Below are 15,040 nucleotides of genomic sequence, written 5' to 3' on the forward strand. Positions count from 1 at the left end.
CCTTGGACGTAGTCCCAGTAGAAAAGTTAAATCGCTGTTCCATATCAATGCTCTTGAATGGTTACCATTGACAACCAACGTAACGTTTTTTTTTGTGAAAAAACTCACTACTTTCTCTAACGGGAGCACTAGGCTTCAAATCAAGAATTCATCAGGTTATTATTTATATTAAGTTTCCTAAAGATAAAGGAAATTCTAAATAAAAATAATAAAAAAAATGTTGGATGTTGTAAATGGGAGATACAAAGATAATGGACGATGCAGGGCAAAGAACTCCACGACGCGCAGGGAGTTGCTCCGCGAAGTCCATTAGTAGAACTATACAGCTCGAAGGCCGTTATCCCGCTTATCTCCCGTTTACAACATCCAAAAATGTTTTTATTATTATTATTTAGAATTTCCTTTATCTTTAGGAAACTTAATATGCATAATAACCTGATGAATTATTGATTTGAAGCCTAGTGCTCCTGTTAGCTGTAAAAAAAAAAAAAAAAACATTACATTGGTGGTCAATGGTAACCATTGAAGAGCATTGATATGTATCCGCTAGCTGTCAAAAAAAAAAAAGTTACGTTGGTTGTCAATGATAACCATTCAAGAGCATTGATATGGAACGGCGATTTAACTTTTCTACTGGGACTACGTCCAAGGTGTCTGGTTATACAAACTTAATGTACACCCCATTAGCCAATCAGAAAACAGTATTTTGTTCCAGAGGGAGATAATAAACGTATGTATACTTGTGCATATCGATTGGAACTTAGTAAATGGCGTTTAGAAAAACTTCTTCTTTACATGTTCTTACTGCATTCGAAAATAATTGTGTGACAAGGTTACTTTTTTCAGAAATGCTGTATTTGTATCAGCCCAACAATGTATTTTACATGATGTTTTATAAATAAATATTTACAAATACACTCGTTGCCATCATTCATCCAAACCATTGTACAAGATAGAATGTAGTTTTTTTACTGTACAAAACACATGTTAGTGTGTGAGAGGCAAAACATCAAAAATTAACAAATCAAACGAAAAAAACCACTGGGAACTCAAACTCTAAACAATATGTGCGGGCAGGGAAATATAGAAATTTCCCTTGATCTCTCCTGGACAGGTGAAATCGCTGTATACGATCCCCATGAAATTCAGTAACCAGAGGTGCTTTGTTCACCATGCATATTAATCGGTCCCAGTCAAATGCAACAATGAGCAGGTCAAATTACCCCACATCAAACATGGTGACCACACAAAACAAAAGAAAAAATTATTTAGGTTAATGATTCTAAATATTGTGAATTCTGGAGGAAACAATCATAAAAACTCCACTCTTTAAAATGTAAAGCAAACATTCTTCCATACGGCATAACCTCTTTAGGATTCTTCCTGGTTGGACATCGTCTGCATGAAAAGAAAGACACCCAAATATAAACACATTTATGTTTCTGACTTGATCACTGACCCTAACAACATGATTGTATATGGAGAACTTATTTCATGACATTACCCATTCCTCATCTTCATAGAGCCAAACTCTGCACTTATCAACACTCACCTGTTTCAGGAACTGCCGCCCAAAGTAACTGGTGGCCATGTTCTTCAGGTTGGTCCTGGTGCCCACTTTACAGCGAACATAGCCGTACATGTTGGCCCCCTGCAGTACCACTCCCATGATGACCACAGCCTAGGCGTTTGAATGACAACACAGACTTGGTGAGGTTATGCACACAAAACTGAAGAGTCCATCAGATAAGCAGCACAGAATAACGGATTTAAGTAGATCCTTTTTATTGTGTCACAGGTTCACAAGGGATGACTTGGAAGAATACGATTAACAGAACACTGCCTTCTGTCTTGATTTTATTAAAATAGATCAATTTTGAATGAATCATTTCATTGCGTATTAAATCAATCTTGAATATGCATATACAGTTTTCTAGAGTGGCATCAGTTACCCTTTGCCACTGTGATAATACTTCACATCAGTAATTTAAACATGTCAATAAATACAGTCCTACCAGCCATTTAATCTTGAAAGAGACAAGGGAGCTGAAGGCAAAGATGACCCAGACGATGGGGCATATGAGCAGGCCAAGCCAGAAGATCCGAGACTCAGAGTCAGAGGCCTGTTTCCCAGAGCCCTGGTGGGAAGAAAACTAGTGGGGTTAGTATTCACAGAGCCAAAAAATTAAAGTAAAATCATACTGATGTCATTTTAGTCATATTTTCATTTTACAAAAGCAAAATATATGTGTACCACTGTACAGAAAGCCATGCATTTTTGTTTGAGTGTCATTCTCTCTCTCTCTAGCTCACATTCTCAGTCACACACAGCAACAATATAGGCTACCTTTCTGGACTCAAACACCCAGTGGCTTTTCCCATCATCATCCACCTGATTCCACCATCGCAGTCCCACCATCAGACGACCAGTGATGTTCTGAGGGATGAAATCAAATAGTTGTATGTGTCACACACTGCATGGAAGAAGGCTGAAAACATCAAACTGATCTTAACAAAAGCCTATATTTAAAAATACTAGGAATTATTTGTAACTGAAATTAGTCATATTGTTTACAGGATTAACAAGTCTGTAAGAGCCTAAACTGTTTGAGAGGAAACCGTGTCTAGTGAGGAATGGTAACATCCCTGACCAGGTACAGGTCTAAGTACCTACAGAGAAGATACCCGCAGTCATTTCCTGATCCTAGTGCAAAACTCTCCCCCACTAATTTCTTGACTCGCTACACTGTCCCACCTCCATAAAGGCCAGTCATGCACTAAAATGTGAAATTTCAATGTGCAATATTGATACTTCAGTCACTTTAATGTACTGCCATCTCAAAAAACGTTTTAAGTTTTGTATTTTTGTGTTATATGTTGTCCTTCATCGCACAAGAGCAGTGCTCCAAATCCCGTTGTATGCAAAACTATACAACGACAATAAAAGCTTTCTATTCTATTCTGAAAAGACCCAAAATAAAACTTTAAAAAGTGCAGAAAGGATAAATGTATGTGTGTGTTTGTGTCACCGTCACCTTGACGGTCCAGAAATCACAGCAGAGCAGCAGGATGATGGCCACCATGGGGGCGATAAAGCTGCTGCTGAGCAGCTCACAGACCAGGTACACCAGGATGGCACTCACACGGAAGAACAGGTGGAAGAAAGACGCCAGCGGATGCCTGAGGGATATTTAAGTTTAGAGTACACCCAGAAAATATTGTAAAAATATATATTGCAATGAATTAAATCACCAATAAGTTAAACAAGTGAGCATGCCTGAGGGATATTTAAGTTTAGAGTATACCCAGAAAATATTGTAAAAATATATATTGCAATGAATTAAATCACCAATAAGTTAAACAAGTGAGCAAACAAATACCAACTGGATTGCTGCAGTCAAAAACAGAATCTTACTAGGTCATGACTTCCATGCCACTCTATACTTTATCTAGGAGGAGTGAACAACAAACCCCATTCCTTAATGCAATAAGTAGGTGGTATAGTAGATACCCATTAACCCCCCCCCCCCCAACACACACAGTAAACAACTGAAACACAGTCACTGACTTAATTTTGGACTTTGATTTCCGTCCTGTATCTTCCTCCGCATCAAAAAGGGAGACATCATCACTTGAATCCTGGAATACACAAAGGAGCATTAACACAATAATACTATCACATTGTGTCTACAGCTATTTCAACACTGACAAGATACAATATCCGACAGCTCTTGGGAAACAATCCATAACCCAACCCTTATAAGTCTTGGGTGGCTGCAGTGGCAATGACAAAGGGGAATGGTACACTTCTAATAGACAGCAGTATTTCACTGGCATTTGCCAGCTGCATGTTTGACATTCTTTAGTTTTAAAACCATGCATTAAGGACTGATCTTCGGAGAAGATCCCATTAACCAGATATCCTATTTTACACCACACCAGGCCAAAATCAACCGATTCTAAAAGAATGTTAATGTACCCCCGAGATAACTGTCAGCAGGCTTTTCGAGTTTACATTTGTCCAAATACGCTGTGTTAGCAACATCGGATTGATCTGAACTGTCGGGAAATAACAACAAGGCGTATGAAATTCCTTCATCTTAGCTTTGCGACTGTCATAGCTTTACAGGCATAGTCACACTGACATAATGTGGACATTAACAGAAGGGTGTCGAAACAGCGAAAACTTTATAATGGGAATTCATCGCCAAGCTAACTACAGATCGCTAGCTCGCCTTATCGAGGATGCTAACGACTAGTTATAAGTCTAGTGCAAAATATAAACTTAACTGTGGGATACACTTCTCGATTATTCAACTGACTACCAACTGTAAGCGAACCAACATTACTTAGTTTGCGAGCTATCTGTGAGTTTGTACCACTGTGACGGCTTATTGTTTGAAACCAGCAGGTATCACTGATGTCCGCTATCAGTAATGTGTTAAGATATAACGTTGACGTTAGTTTAGCGTTGTAAGTTGTCGTTTAGGCTACTTCTTTCAGCAATAGCAATGTAACCACCATACTAAAACATTTTTTTAGAAAACATACGCTAAGCAGCGATAAAAAAATCAAATAAAGTAGCACCGTTTACTTACCAGTCGCCTCATCTTAAAAAACCTGTTTTCGATACCACTTCCGGATTTGGGGGAATGACGTGAAAATGGTGACGTGTCTTCTGAAAGTGTTTTCTTCCTCCACTGGAGGGAGCTGTCTTTACACATTGAATGAGCCTTCACTTGCTCGGGGTTGTAATGTCACAAAACACCATTCACTGATCTTTAATTGATACAAAATATGAATCGTCAACACATTAAATGAATCCGTTCAAAGCAAGGCAAATTTTAATGATCTTTCACAGTTCACACGTTAACCAAACCGTTAAAGCAACCAGCCTAACTGTGCGTGTTCAATCCTCCTGATTGCTAAAATGGCATTTAAACGCTTTGAAATAATTTGCGCAACCTTTAGCAAACCAGTTTGTCAACAGCTTAGTGAAAACTGGATCATAGCATCGACAATATAGAATCCTAGAATCTGTTCTGTTTGAGCTCTGATCTATTAATTTTTTTATAGTTGTAAAAAGACAAAAAAATAGGCACACTCATTGTACGTTTCCCATCATAGTAAACAAAACAGTAACAATTTTCCCATCAGCTTACAAATAAATATCACCAACAAGTCACAGTGGTTTAGACATTGCACACAGCTGGGGAAAAAACATCCACAGCTCAGAAAATAGGTCATAACATGTATGAAGAGAACGGTAAACTTTAATAACACCAGATGAACACCTAAACCATTATATACACACCTGAAAACATACAAAATATACTTTTTCTGCTAGGCTATAATGCCTATAAGAATAAGACTGTTTTACCAGAAAAACATTTCTCTTTAATATGCACTGCATTTTTTTAATGGATGTTATTCTGAGGAAGAACAATATAATTTTATCCTGTCCGTCAGCCTCCTCTGAACTAAATGTTGTCATCTCAGTGTCATTGAGGTGGTCCAGTTTGTCTAGGTGTGCTTAAACATGAAAAATGGGTACAATTTCACCCCTGAGTGTTTAAGTGAGCCACTACTTTGTTCAGAACTAGTCTTAACACGCTAAACCAATAGTGCAGCTTTGAAGTATCCATCTGAGCTCTACTGTGGCAAGAAGGGCTGAGACACAGGGAGAGTTGGTTGAGATGAAATCGGGGAGGGGCTCTTGAGTGTCAGAAAATGTCAGCTCATGGGCCAAGGAATCATGTTCCAGAAATGACAGTTTGACTGAGTATACATTACCATGAAACATGGCTACAGTTCTGAAATGGTCTTAACACCAGTCCTGAATAAGTAGACCAGGCCAAGAGGTCCTGACTAAGCCCTACTGTGACAGTGAGGGTGGCAATCCAGGAAAGGTTGGTGGAGTCGAGGGCGGGGAAGGGCTCTTGACTGGCCGGGTGTCCCCCGGGGGAACCAGGAGCACCACATTCTCCTTCTTGGATAGCCAGAAGGCCGGGTACAGCGGCTCAAGGAACTCGGCCTGGTACTCGTGGATCAGGGACATCCCATCCTCCGCGCCGTAGAACGCCAGGAGCCCACGGTGGTAGTCCACGTACACGCCGATCCTCGTCACCTTTGGGGCACTCAGCGGTGTCTCCACATCGCTGTGCCAGGCGGAGAAGCTGCGTCCGTCCCACTGCAGGCTCCAGGAGAAGTTGTTGCCTGTGATACAGCAGTTGCTCTCCTCGCCTTTTCGCTCGATGCTCTTGTAGGTCAGCCCCACGTGAGTCCCCTCACCGCTCACGTCCACCTCGAAGTAGTGGCGGCCCATGTAGAAGCTCTCGGTGGTGAGGACCTGCCGCCAGTGCTCGAACCGCTCCGGGACGTCTGGGTAGCTGTGCTGCCAGGGTGTGGTGTTGGTGACCTTGCGGTTCTCCTCCGTCAGCCGGAGGAACTTGTGCACGGTGTTGCCATCGAAGGTCAGGGGAGTGGAGTCTGCAAGAGCATTACATGCTGAGGTTACATTTAAGGATATTTTGTAATTTGAATCGCCCCTTCTCAAAAAGCGACAAAAGAATGTATACGTATAACGTCCACAACTAAGTCAAAATAAGTGACATTATTTGCAGAATTTCAGTCTTGTTAAAGCATCTTACACATGAGTGTCTGTATTTATTCAGTGTTTGTATGTGGATGAGCATAAGATGATGCGAACACTTACACTTAAGGAAGTCTTCTCTTGTCTTTGGGTTAGGAATGGCAACATTTTGTTTAGCTGCAACAATGGCTTGTACTGTGGTCTTAATGCTGAGTTTATCTGGGGGAGAAAAGAATTACAGAATCACTTGAATGTGGATATCTCTCAATGAAAACATAAAGCAACTCAATCATTACGGTGCATAAATCATAAGGATCAAGTCATTGGCTATAGTAATCAGTAAACAAAATTTCCCGTAAATCACTGGCTCAGCTTTCTGCTAAATCCAGGTGTACCTGTGACACACCAAATAACCAGGTCCCTGGACGTGTCCGAACACGCCCCCTCAGACTCACACCGCATTCTCAACACTCCTTTTAACTCCGGCTCTCTGACGTCTCAGCGCCTCTCATTACTCACTGGCTGGCAAGTTTGTTTGTTTGTGGCACTATGTAAGTCTATGACTATGTTTCAGAGTGTTTCTCTGAAAGAGTGGGAGTAGATGAGACTCAGTCTGTGTGCATGTCTAACACACACAGGTGGCAGACGTCATAGAGAGAAGCATGAGAAGAGAGATTGGACTGTGTGGAATCCACGACGTACCATTCTTGCAGGTTTCCTTGAGCGTGTCAATGTAGGTTGAGAGCAGCTTATCGCACAGTTCCTGGGTTGAGCTCACAATCACACGGCTGAAGGCGGTGAGGCGATCCATCAGGCCGATGGATACCCCAGGAAGTGAGACATCTGGAGCGTCTTTCTTCCATTCTGAGTATTCCTGCAAGTCAAATGACAACCTGCTGTTTCAATCTGGTCCACAACCTGGTGAAAATCCTCAGTTAAACCAGCCCCTCTAAATGCATAGCTGTTCATTCATCATATACTTAAGCAATATAGCAAGAGTGGGAGTGGGGTAGGTAAGGGATAATCCCACGGGTGGTGTTCGGCCGTAGCCACCGAGGCCGCCATCCATCAATGCGAATGTTTCATCGCGGAGTGATTTATTTTTAGCTGTGAAAAGTCCCGTAACTGTAGGTATGTTGAAGAATAACCTATAGCATGGAACGTCTCTCGTCCAATCAGAAACAGCTAAATTACGCGCTAGAAACCAATTGTTTTATAATGTACAATCATTATGAACAAAGGTTAATATTATCCCTTGATTATGACACCTTACATTGCCAAGTTTGAACAATTTTGAAGAATTCTATTTGATTAAAAACGTCAAAAGATATTAAAGTGATGCTGCCCAGAGGGAATCAAGACAAGCTCCTGCAGCTCATCTAGCTCTTGTGGTAAAGCATGGCTTGAACAATGCCAAGAACAACGCCTCACAAAGCAGATGTGCTAATGACATGTATACCTTCTCCCTTGGCAATTGGTTCAGAAGTCAAATCCTAACACTAAATGGTGACTGTCATGTCAGTAAGTCAACCAATCGAGAGCTGCATCTAGAGGTTTTAGTTTGCATCTGGTGGTCTACCATGGACATGCGGTGGAGGGGTCATGCCTTACCTGTAGGAAGTCCACGTCGTTCTTGTTGCGGGAGATCTTCTCCACCTGCGTCTGGGTGCGCTTGAGCTCGGTGCAGCGCTGCTCCAGGTGCACGCGGATCCCCTCCACCTGGCGCAGAGCCTGCCGTTCCTCGCCCTCCAGCATCTCCGTCACCTCGCGCTGCGCTCGCTCCACCGCAGCCTGCAGCGCTGAGAACTGCTGCTCGATCACGCCACAAACATCCTTCACTGACGTCTGTGGTTGTTGGGGGAGAACCACACAATGTTTGATTTAAAGCACTGTCTCTTACGGAGGTCATTACTGCCACAGACAAAATGACATTATTGTGATAACTGATTATTATGTTATTTTAGGGAAAGAAATGAGAATAATGTTGCATTTTCATTTTTTTTAGGAGAGAACATTTAAGTTAAAAACTGTTTGCCAGTGTTTCTTTGTAAATTCAAGGTAATGGACTGTACATTGTTCAAAACCCGATTCCAAAAAAGTTGGGACACTGTACAGATTGTGAATAAAAAAGGAATGCAATAATTTACAAATCTCATAAACTTATATTGTATTCACAATAGAATATAGATAACATAGCAATTGTTGAAAGTGAGACATTTTGAAATGTCATGCCAATTATTGGCTCATTTGGGATTTCATGAGAGCTACATATTCCAAAAAAGTTGGGACAGGTAAAGATAAGAGGCTGGAAAAGTTAAATGCACATATAAGGAACAGCTGGGGGACCAATTTGCAACTTGTTAGGTCAATTGGCAACATAATTGGGTATAAAAAGAGCCTCTCAGAGTGTCAATGTCTCTCAGAAGTCAAGATGGGCAGAGGATCACCAATTCCCCCAATGCTGCGGCAAAAAATAGTGGATCAATATCAGAAAGGAGTTTCTCAGAGAAAAATAGCAAAGAGTTTGAAGTTACCATCATCTACAGTGCATAATATCATCCAAAGATTCAGAGAATCTGGAACAATCTCTGTGCGTAAGGGTCAAGGCCGGAAAACCATACTGGATGCCCGTGATCTTCGGGCCCTTAGACGCCACTGCATCACAAACAGGAATGCTACTGTAATGGAAATCACGAAATGGGCTCAGGAATACTTCCAGAAAACATTGTCAGTGAACACAATCCACCGTGCCATTCGCCGTTGCCGGCTGAAACTCTATAGATCAAAAAAGAAGCCATATCTAAACATGATCCAGAAGCGCAGGCGTGTTCTCTGGGCCAAGGCTCATTTAAAATGGACTGTGGCAAAGTGGAAAACTGTTCTGTGGTCAGACGAATCCAAATTTGAAGTTATTTTTGGAAAACTGGGACGCCATGTCATCCGGACTAAAGAGGACAAGGACAACCCAAGTTGTTATCAGCGCTCAGTTCAGAAGCCTGCATCTCTGATGGTATGGGGTTCCATGAGTGCGTGTGGCATGGGCAGCTTACACATCTGGAAAGGCACCATCAATGCTGAAAGGTATGTCCAAGTTCTAGAACAACACATGCTCCCATCCAGACGTTGTCTCTTTCAGGGAAGACCTTGCATTTTCCAACAAGACAATGCCAGACCACATACTGCATCAATTACAACATCATGGCTGCGTAGAAGAAGGATCCGGGTACTGAAATGGCCAGCCTGCAGTCCAGATCTTTCACCCATAGAAAACATTTGGCGCATCATAAAGAGGAAGATGCGACAAAGAAGACCTAAGACAGTTGAGCAACTAGAAGCCTGTATTAGACAAGAATGGGACAACATTCCTATTCCTAAACTTGAGCAACTTGTCTCCTCAGTTCCCAGACGTCTGCAGACAGTTATAAAAAGAAGAGGGGATGCCACACAGTGGTAAACATGGCCTTGTCCCAACTTTTTTGAGATGTGTTGATGCCATGAAATTTGAAATCAACTTATTTTTCCCTTAAAATGATAAATTTTCTTAGTTCAAACATTTGATATGTCATCTATGTTGTATTCTGAATAAAATACTGAAATTTGAAACTGCCACATCATTGCATTCTGTTTTTATTCACAATTTGTACTAACTTTTTCCCAACTTTTTTGGAATCGGGTTTGTACATGACTGAAATGAAAACCACATTTTCATTTTGGGAACATTGATACATTGACTCTGCTCATCTAACCTGTAAACAATTAAATTCATCATGTTTAAATAAAACATGTTTTTTAATTCTTATAATTCATTATCTTATTCAGTTCCTACTCTAAGTAATTCAGTTACATAACAGAAGCTCAAGACTGCCCAGGAAAAAACAGGATCTCAGAATTGTGGGCCCAATAATAACAATAGAAGTCATTCAGGCTGGTCATTCCGTAAACACGAGTAAAATCAAGATGAACAGAAAGAGCAGATTGTCTTCTTCCTGGACTCCCAGCCTCGCAATTTCTGGAACACAGTCTGTGATGTAACTCAGGGTTGAATGCAAAATATTTGTACTGATTCCTTTTTCGCCTGAGGTAGAAATGTGTAACCAGCTCTCCCTGATCTCGCATAGCCAGATGTGCATTCTCATACCACAGTGAACTGTGGGTGTTAACGATAACAGATTACAGCTGAACCAAATTAATGGCCTTCCTGAAGGCCTGAAAGTCCATTGAAACTACAGGGACATTAGAGGTGGGTTTAAGAGAAAAAGCTTATAGGCGGAGGCATTTTCCATGCACATTTCAGCTATTTGCTTTAATGCAGAGATCAAGTCTGGCACCAAAAGACTTGCCCCTCCCTGACACAGAGAGCTGTTCCTAAGCATGAGCTTGTGAGGCCAGGAGGCGGGCCGAAACTCAGACAACCAGGGATTAAGTCAGCCAAATCTAAGCTTCAAATCAGCACCTGCCAGTGACATACTGTAAGGTTAACCCACATTACTATGTGTCATCAGGGTACAACTGCGTGGGCTGTCAAAGGAAGTCACCGATGTGGAATTCCCAAACAGCTGTAGCATAACAAATTGTTTGGTCGACTGACAAACACTCCCTATACCCCATGGAAATGAGACGAAAGGTACAAACAAGACCAGACCTCTCTGTAAAGTGTGCGTAAATGAAATAACTACAAATGCTCGGAAGACGTCTCTGACTCTACATTCGTTCCTTAAATGTGAGGTGTTTCCTTGAGCCTTTTGTTGTTGTACAAGGCTCAACTTTGTGCTATCACCATTTTGGCACAGCAGTGGTTTCGGGAAATGCAGCGTAGTGTTGCACATGTCTCTTATCATACAGTGTGTTATGTAAGCAGAGAAGCAGTGAACCGAGCACAGACACTGTGGGATAAGCTGTTTTGAAAGATGTAATGGCGTACCTCGATGGAGACGGTGTTGACCTGAAGCTTGCTGATGGCATTCTCTGCTGCACCCACCGTCTTCACCATCTCAGCTTGCTTATCGTGCAGCTCTTTCTGTCAGTGGAGGAGAAGAGAGAAGTTTTGTTACTTTACTAACAAACTTTAGTAAAAAAAGAAACACACACACCCACACACAAAGCCATTGATGTCTGAAGAAAATTAGACTGATCCCCTCAACATTGATGGTTGTCTAACGTTTTTCAATTTTATGTTATCATTGCATCCAACATGTAACTCTGCAAAACATAAGCACAGGACACCATCTGTACACAGACGATGCTTTGGCTAAATCATTTCTACAGCTCAGTCTATTTGATGAGCCATGTCTTTTCTTTTTTTAGTCAAATCCAGATCTCTCGTAATCATCTTGACATTTACTTTCCTTAATAGGAGTCTGAACTAGTCCTTGCACTTCACTTAGCATGAACTACAGGCTACATTCCTTGGGCAGGTCAGGGCATACCTCACAACAGTAATTCCACAGAAGATTCTGTGCCTGAAGGTGATCTCCCCCATTCCCATTGTTTCTCTACAGGTTAGACCTGAGCAAAAACTTAATGGTGGGGAACATAAAGTACCTGAGATTTATATTTATAGCATCAGCATCAGAAAGACCTCAGATTTCTTTTTTATGAATGCCACTCTTTCAGTTAAAAGGGGAAATTCGTCGTGCAGTTAACGAAGAACTGGTTCTTCCTGGTGGATGAGATTGAGTTGTCGTGCTTTGAAGTAGTTATAAAAGGTTTTTTGCATTTTCTTCTTAACACATGCCATTCCTTTAGTTACCTTTCTTTTCTTGTTCAGCTATTTCCTCCCCAAAAGTATAAATCGAGTTCCAGTTTGAACATGCTCAAAGTTGGAATACTCTGAAAAGCAATTCCAGTGGACTCAACACATCAGTTTGAGACTAAGGGGAATGAATGTATAGGGATGGTGAAGAGCAGTTTAGTCTGCTGACAGAAGATAACTGAAAAATAATTTGCCTGACAAGTGGATGATTTGGTTGCATGAAGTGTCTGTGTTAAATGTTAGCTGAGTTAGACACTTCCTTCATTACTTTCCCTTTTTTTTAAGGACTGTATTTACATGATTAATTAAGGATTCATTCCATTTTCGGTATAACTTTGCGACTAGGACAGTACAGTAAGTGCTGTGTAGTAGAACCCTACAGAAACAGTGAGGAGAATGAATAAGCACTTTTAACTTTCAAGTTCTGATCAAACAGGACTAGCCCATGGTGTTACGCAACAACATGGCAAGAGGCCCTTTTCAAAGAACTTGCAGTACATGCATGAAACAATGCTCCTGTTTGCTCATGTTGTGACTCCAGCCGAGCAGGAAGCCAATCCCTACTATCTATGATGACAGTGCAATGTGGCACGAGTGGCCTGTTTCCTGAGTATTACAAGCATGTCACTCTGTGATCTACCCAGTAGTGAAATGACAATAGCTAGGCATACCTCAGGACAGAGGAGATGAGGCAGGCCTGACTGGGAGACGTGTCCTAGCCAGAGAGGTTATGACCTCTTTGGTCACATGACTCCAAAGTTATGGTCACGTGGTACACTCTGAAAAATGGTGCCAATGTACAACACTTACAGGTTCCGTATGGAAATGAGGATGTGGCTACACAAATGAGGTACTCTTTCAGTTTCTGTGCTGAAGTCAAATGGCAGTTAGTGGCTGACACTTGGTTCCAGTATGTTTGAGATCTGGCATGTCTAAGCTGAGTGCTCGTGTGATGAAGTACCAAGGTTTAATTTGATGGGTGATGTGAAAACATTTCTGATATGATATCTTGATTACCCTTGATTAAATTATAGTACAATCATCACACATTGACACCCATATTTGCTTACCACTCACTGATTAAGTTGGGGGCCCCTCAAAGCACTTTATCCTGTGCAATGTATTCCTCTCGCACAGCGCAAACACACCACAAGCTTGTCAATATCTGACCTGGCAGTCCATCTGTCTGCCTTGACTATTTTTATCTGTTTTCCTTTGATCTGATTGACTGTGGGAAATCCCTTCCAATTTTCTTTAAGCAGCTGCCCAGCCTTTTCACCTTCACAGCACATTCAATATCACGCATTGGCTGTACCAAGCTGCCATAATCTTAGCCTTCCATATCAGTGTGTGCTTTTCTGCAGTCTTTCCGTAACTGCTAAGCCAGGGGTAGATAGTGCCAAAACAGACTTAAATCAACGTGTGAGTTGAAAAATAGAATTGTGTGTTTCTACGAATTACAATTATAGGGTCGATGTGTGACAGAAAAAGCATACATCTGAAGGGATGTGTAGACAGCAGACAAGACTCCCAAGCACAGAGTGCAGCTTTGGTTGTCTGGGTGTCTGCATTTTTACTTGTGTGGGTAAGTGTGTGTGTTTATATGTGACTGTGCCAGTGAGTGTGTATATGAGTGGGTGTTTGAGTGAGGTCCTCACCTCTATTTTCCTGCGCGCCTCCTCGATGGGCACGGTGTTGTGGCCACGGTGCTCCTCGCTGACGCAGTCCTGACAGACGCAACAGGAGTCGGCGCAGCAATACAGATCCAGTGGCCACTTGTGGTTCTCGCACGTGCGCCGTTCGATGTCCTGCAGTGGGTCCACCAGCCGGTGGTTCTGAAACTTGGGGTTCTCCAGGTGGGGCCTCAGGTGGGCCTCGCAGTACGACACCAGGCAGGTGAGGCACGACCTGGAGGCACGACGTGGGTTCTCGATGCAGGAGTCGCACACCACGTCGTCTGGACCCAGAACCTCCTCCTCTTTCACCTCCTCTGCTGCTACACCATTCTCTTTTACCTCCTTTTCCGCCTCCTCTGAGGCGGGTGCCTCCGTCTCCCCACCTGAGTCCTCTTGTGGCTTCTGGGGGTCCTCCGACTCCTTCAGGTCCTTCTGGATCTTAGTCTCGTCTGTGGCAGTTTTAGCCTCTGAAGCTTTCTTATTCAGATCTGGAGTTTCCTTATCCTCCAATTTTTTTTCAGTTTTGGAACCGTTCTCTTTACCTGGCTGGCCGTTCACCTGGGGCTTCCCCTCAGGGGCTGGACTGGCTTTCCCAGCACCGCTGCTGCTCTTCGTGCTGCACTGGGGACAGTCCTTCCCATTGTCTGCCTTCTGAGTACCCGAACAAAGAATACATTCCGTCTGATCTGAGGTCAGCTGCGTGTCTGCCATGGCTCAATCTTTCCCTCTCTCTCTCTCTCCTAAACTGCTTTCCTCCCCTTCTCTCGCGTTCCTTCCTCCAGCCAGACACAAACTCAAGTATACTCTGCAGGCTCTCAACCTGTGGTTTAAAAAGAGGAGAGGAGACAGGAAGAGACTGAAACCACTGCTGTGAACTCGGCATAGTTTCAGTGTGTGGATGCCCCACCCACTGGGAGAAGAGCACACCCTTCCTTGTGTCACTCCTATAGAGAGGAGCGGTGGACAGGAGGAGCCAGCTGAGGGTTTTAGGAGGAATGTTTCAAATCAAAGGCAATGAGG

At 42.5% G+C, this 15,040-nt stretch overlaps 2 protein-coding genes across 3 annotated transcripts; both read right to left on the reverse strand.

Annotated features, from left to right (window-relative positions):
• Positions 1-918: 918 nt before the first annotated feature.
• Positions 919-4,621, reverse strand: tvp23b (trans-golgi network vesicle protein 23 homolog B). Of its 2 annotated transcripts, none has more exons than XM_080834665.1 (7): positions 4,599-4,621; positions 3,569-3,639; positions 3,036-3,180; positions 2,348-2,437; positions 2,016-2,138; positions 1,553-1,681; positions 919-1,398 (listed from the first exon to the last, which is right to left on the reverse strand). In XM_080834665.1, the coding sequence occupies exons 1-7, from the start codon at positions 4,608-4,610 to the stop codon at positions 1,372-1,374; spliced, it is 597 nt and encodes a 198-aa protein (XP_080690791.1). In that variant the 5' UTR covers positions 4,611-4,621; the 3' UTR covers positions 919-1,371. The 2 variants fall into 2 exon arrangements, with proteins under 2 accessions (XP_080690791.1, XP_080690790.1); XM_080834664.1 differs by having other exon boundaries at positions 2,016-2,153.
• A 1,254-nt stretch (positions 4,622-5,875) lies between these two features.
• On the reverse strand, positions 5,876-14,731 carry trim16 (tripartite motif containing 16; the record flags this gene model as incomplete). The annotated part of the gene is made up of 6 exons (XM_080834656.1): positions 5,876-6,489; positions 6,716-6,811; positions 7,295-7,466; positions 8,204-8,437; positions 11,514-11,609; positions 14,003-14,731. 6 exons carry the CDS (start codon positions 14,729-14,731, stop codon positions 5,876-5,878), a joined length of 1,941 nt encoding a protein of 646 aa, XP_080690782.1.
• Positions 14,732-15,040: the final 309 nt, after the last annotated feature.

The sequence above is a fragment of the Sprattus sprattus genome (assembly GCF_963457725.1).
Source record: "Sprattus sprattus genome assembly, chromosome: 3".
In the NCBI taxonomy this organism is placed as follows: domain Eukaryota; kingdom Metazoa; phylum Chordata; class Actinopteri; order Clupeiformes; family Clupeidae; genus Sprattus; species Sprattus sprattus.

What these genes read in the sequence shown, in the direction of transcription:
- tvp23b (XM_080834664.1), bottom strand. An exon ending in GTGATTTCTGGACCGTCAAG is followed by an intron (nt 2,438 to 3,035) that starts GTGACGGTGACA and finishes TTCATCCCTCAG; the next exon opens with AACATCACTGGTCGTCTGAT. An exon ending in GGGTGTTTGAGTCCAGAAAG is followed by an intron (nt 2,154 to 2,347) that starts GTAGCCTATATT and finishes TAACCCCACTAG; the next exon opens with TTTTCTTCCCACCAGGGCTC.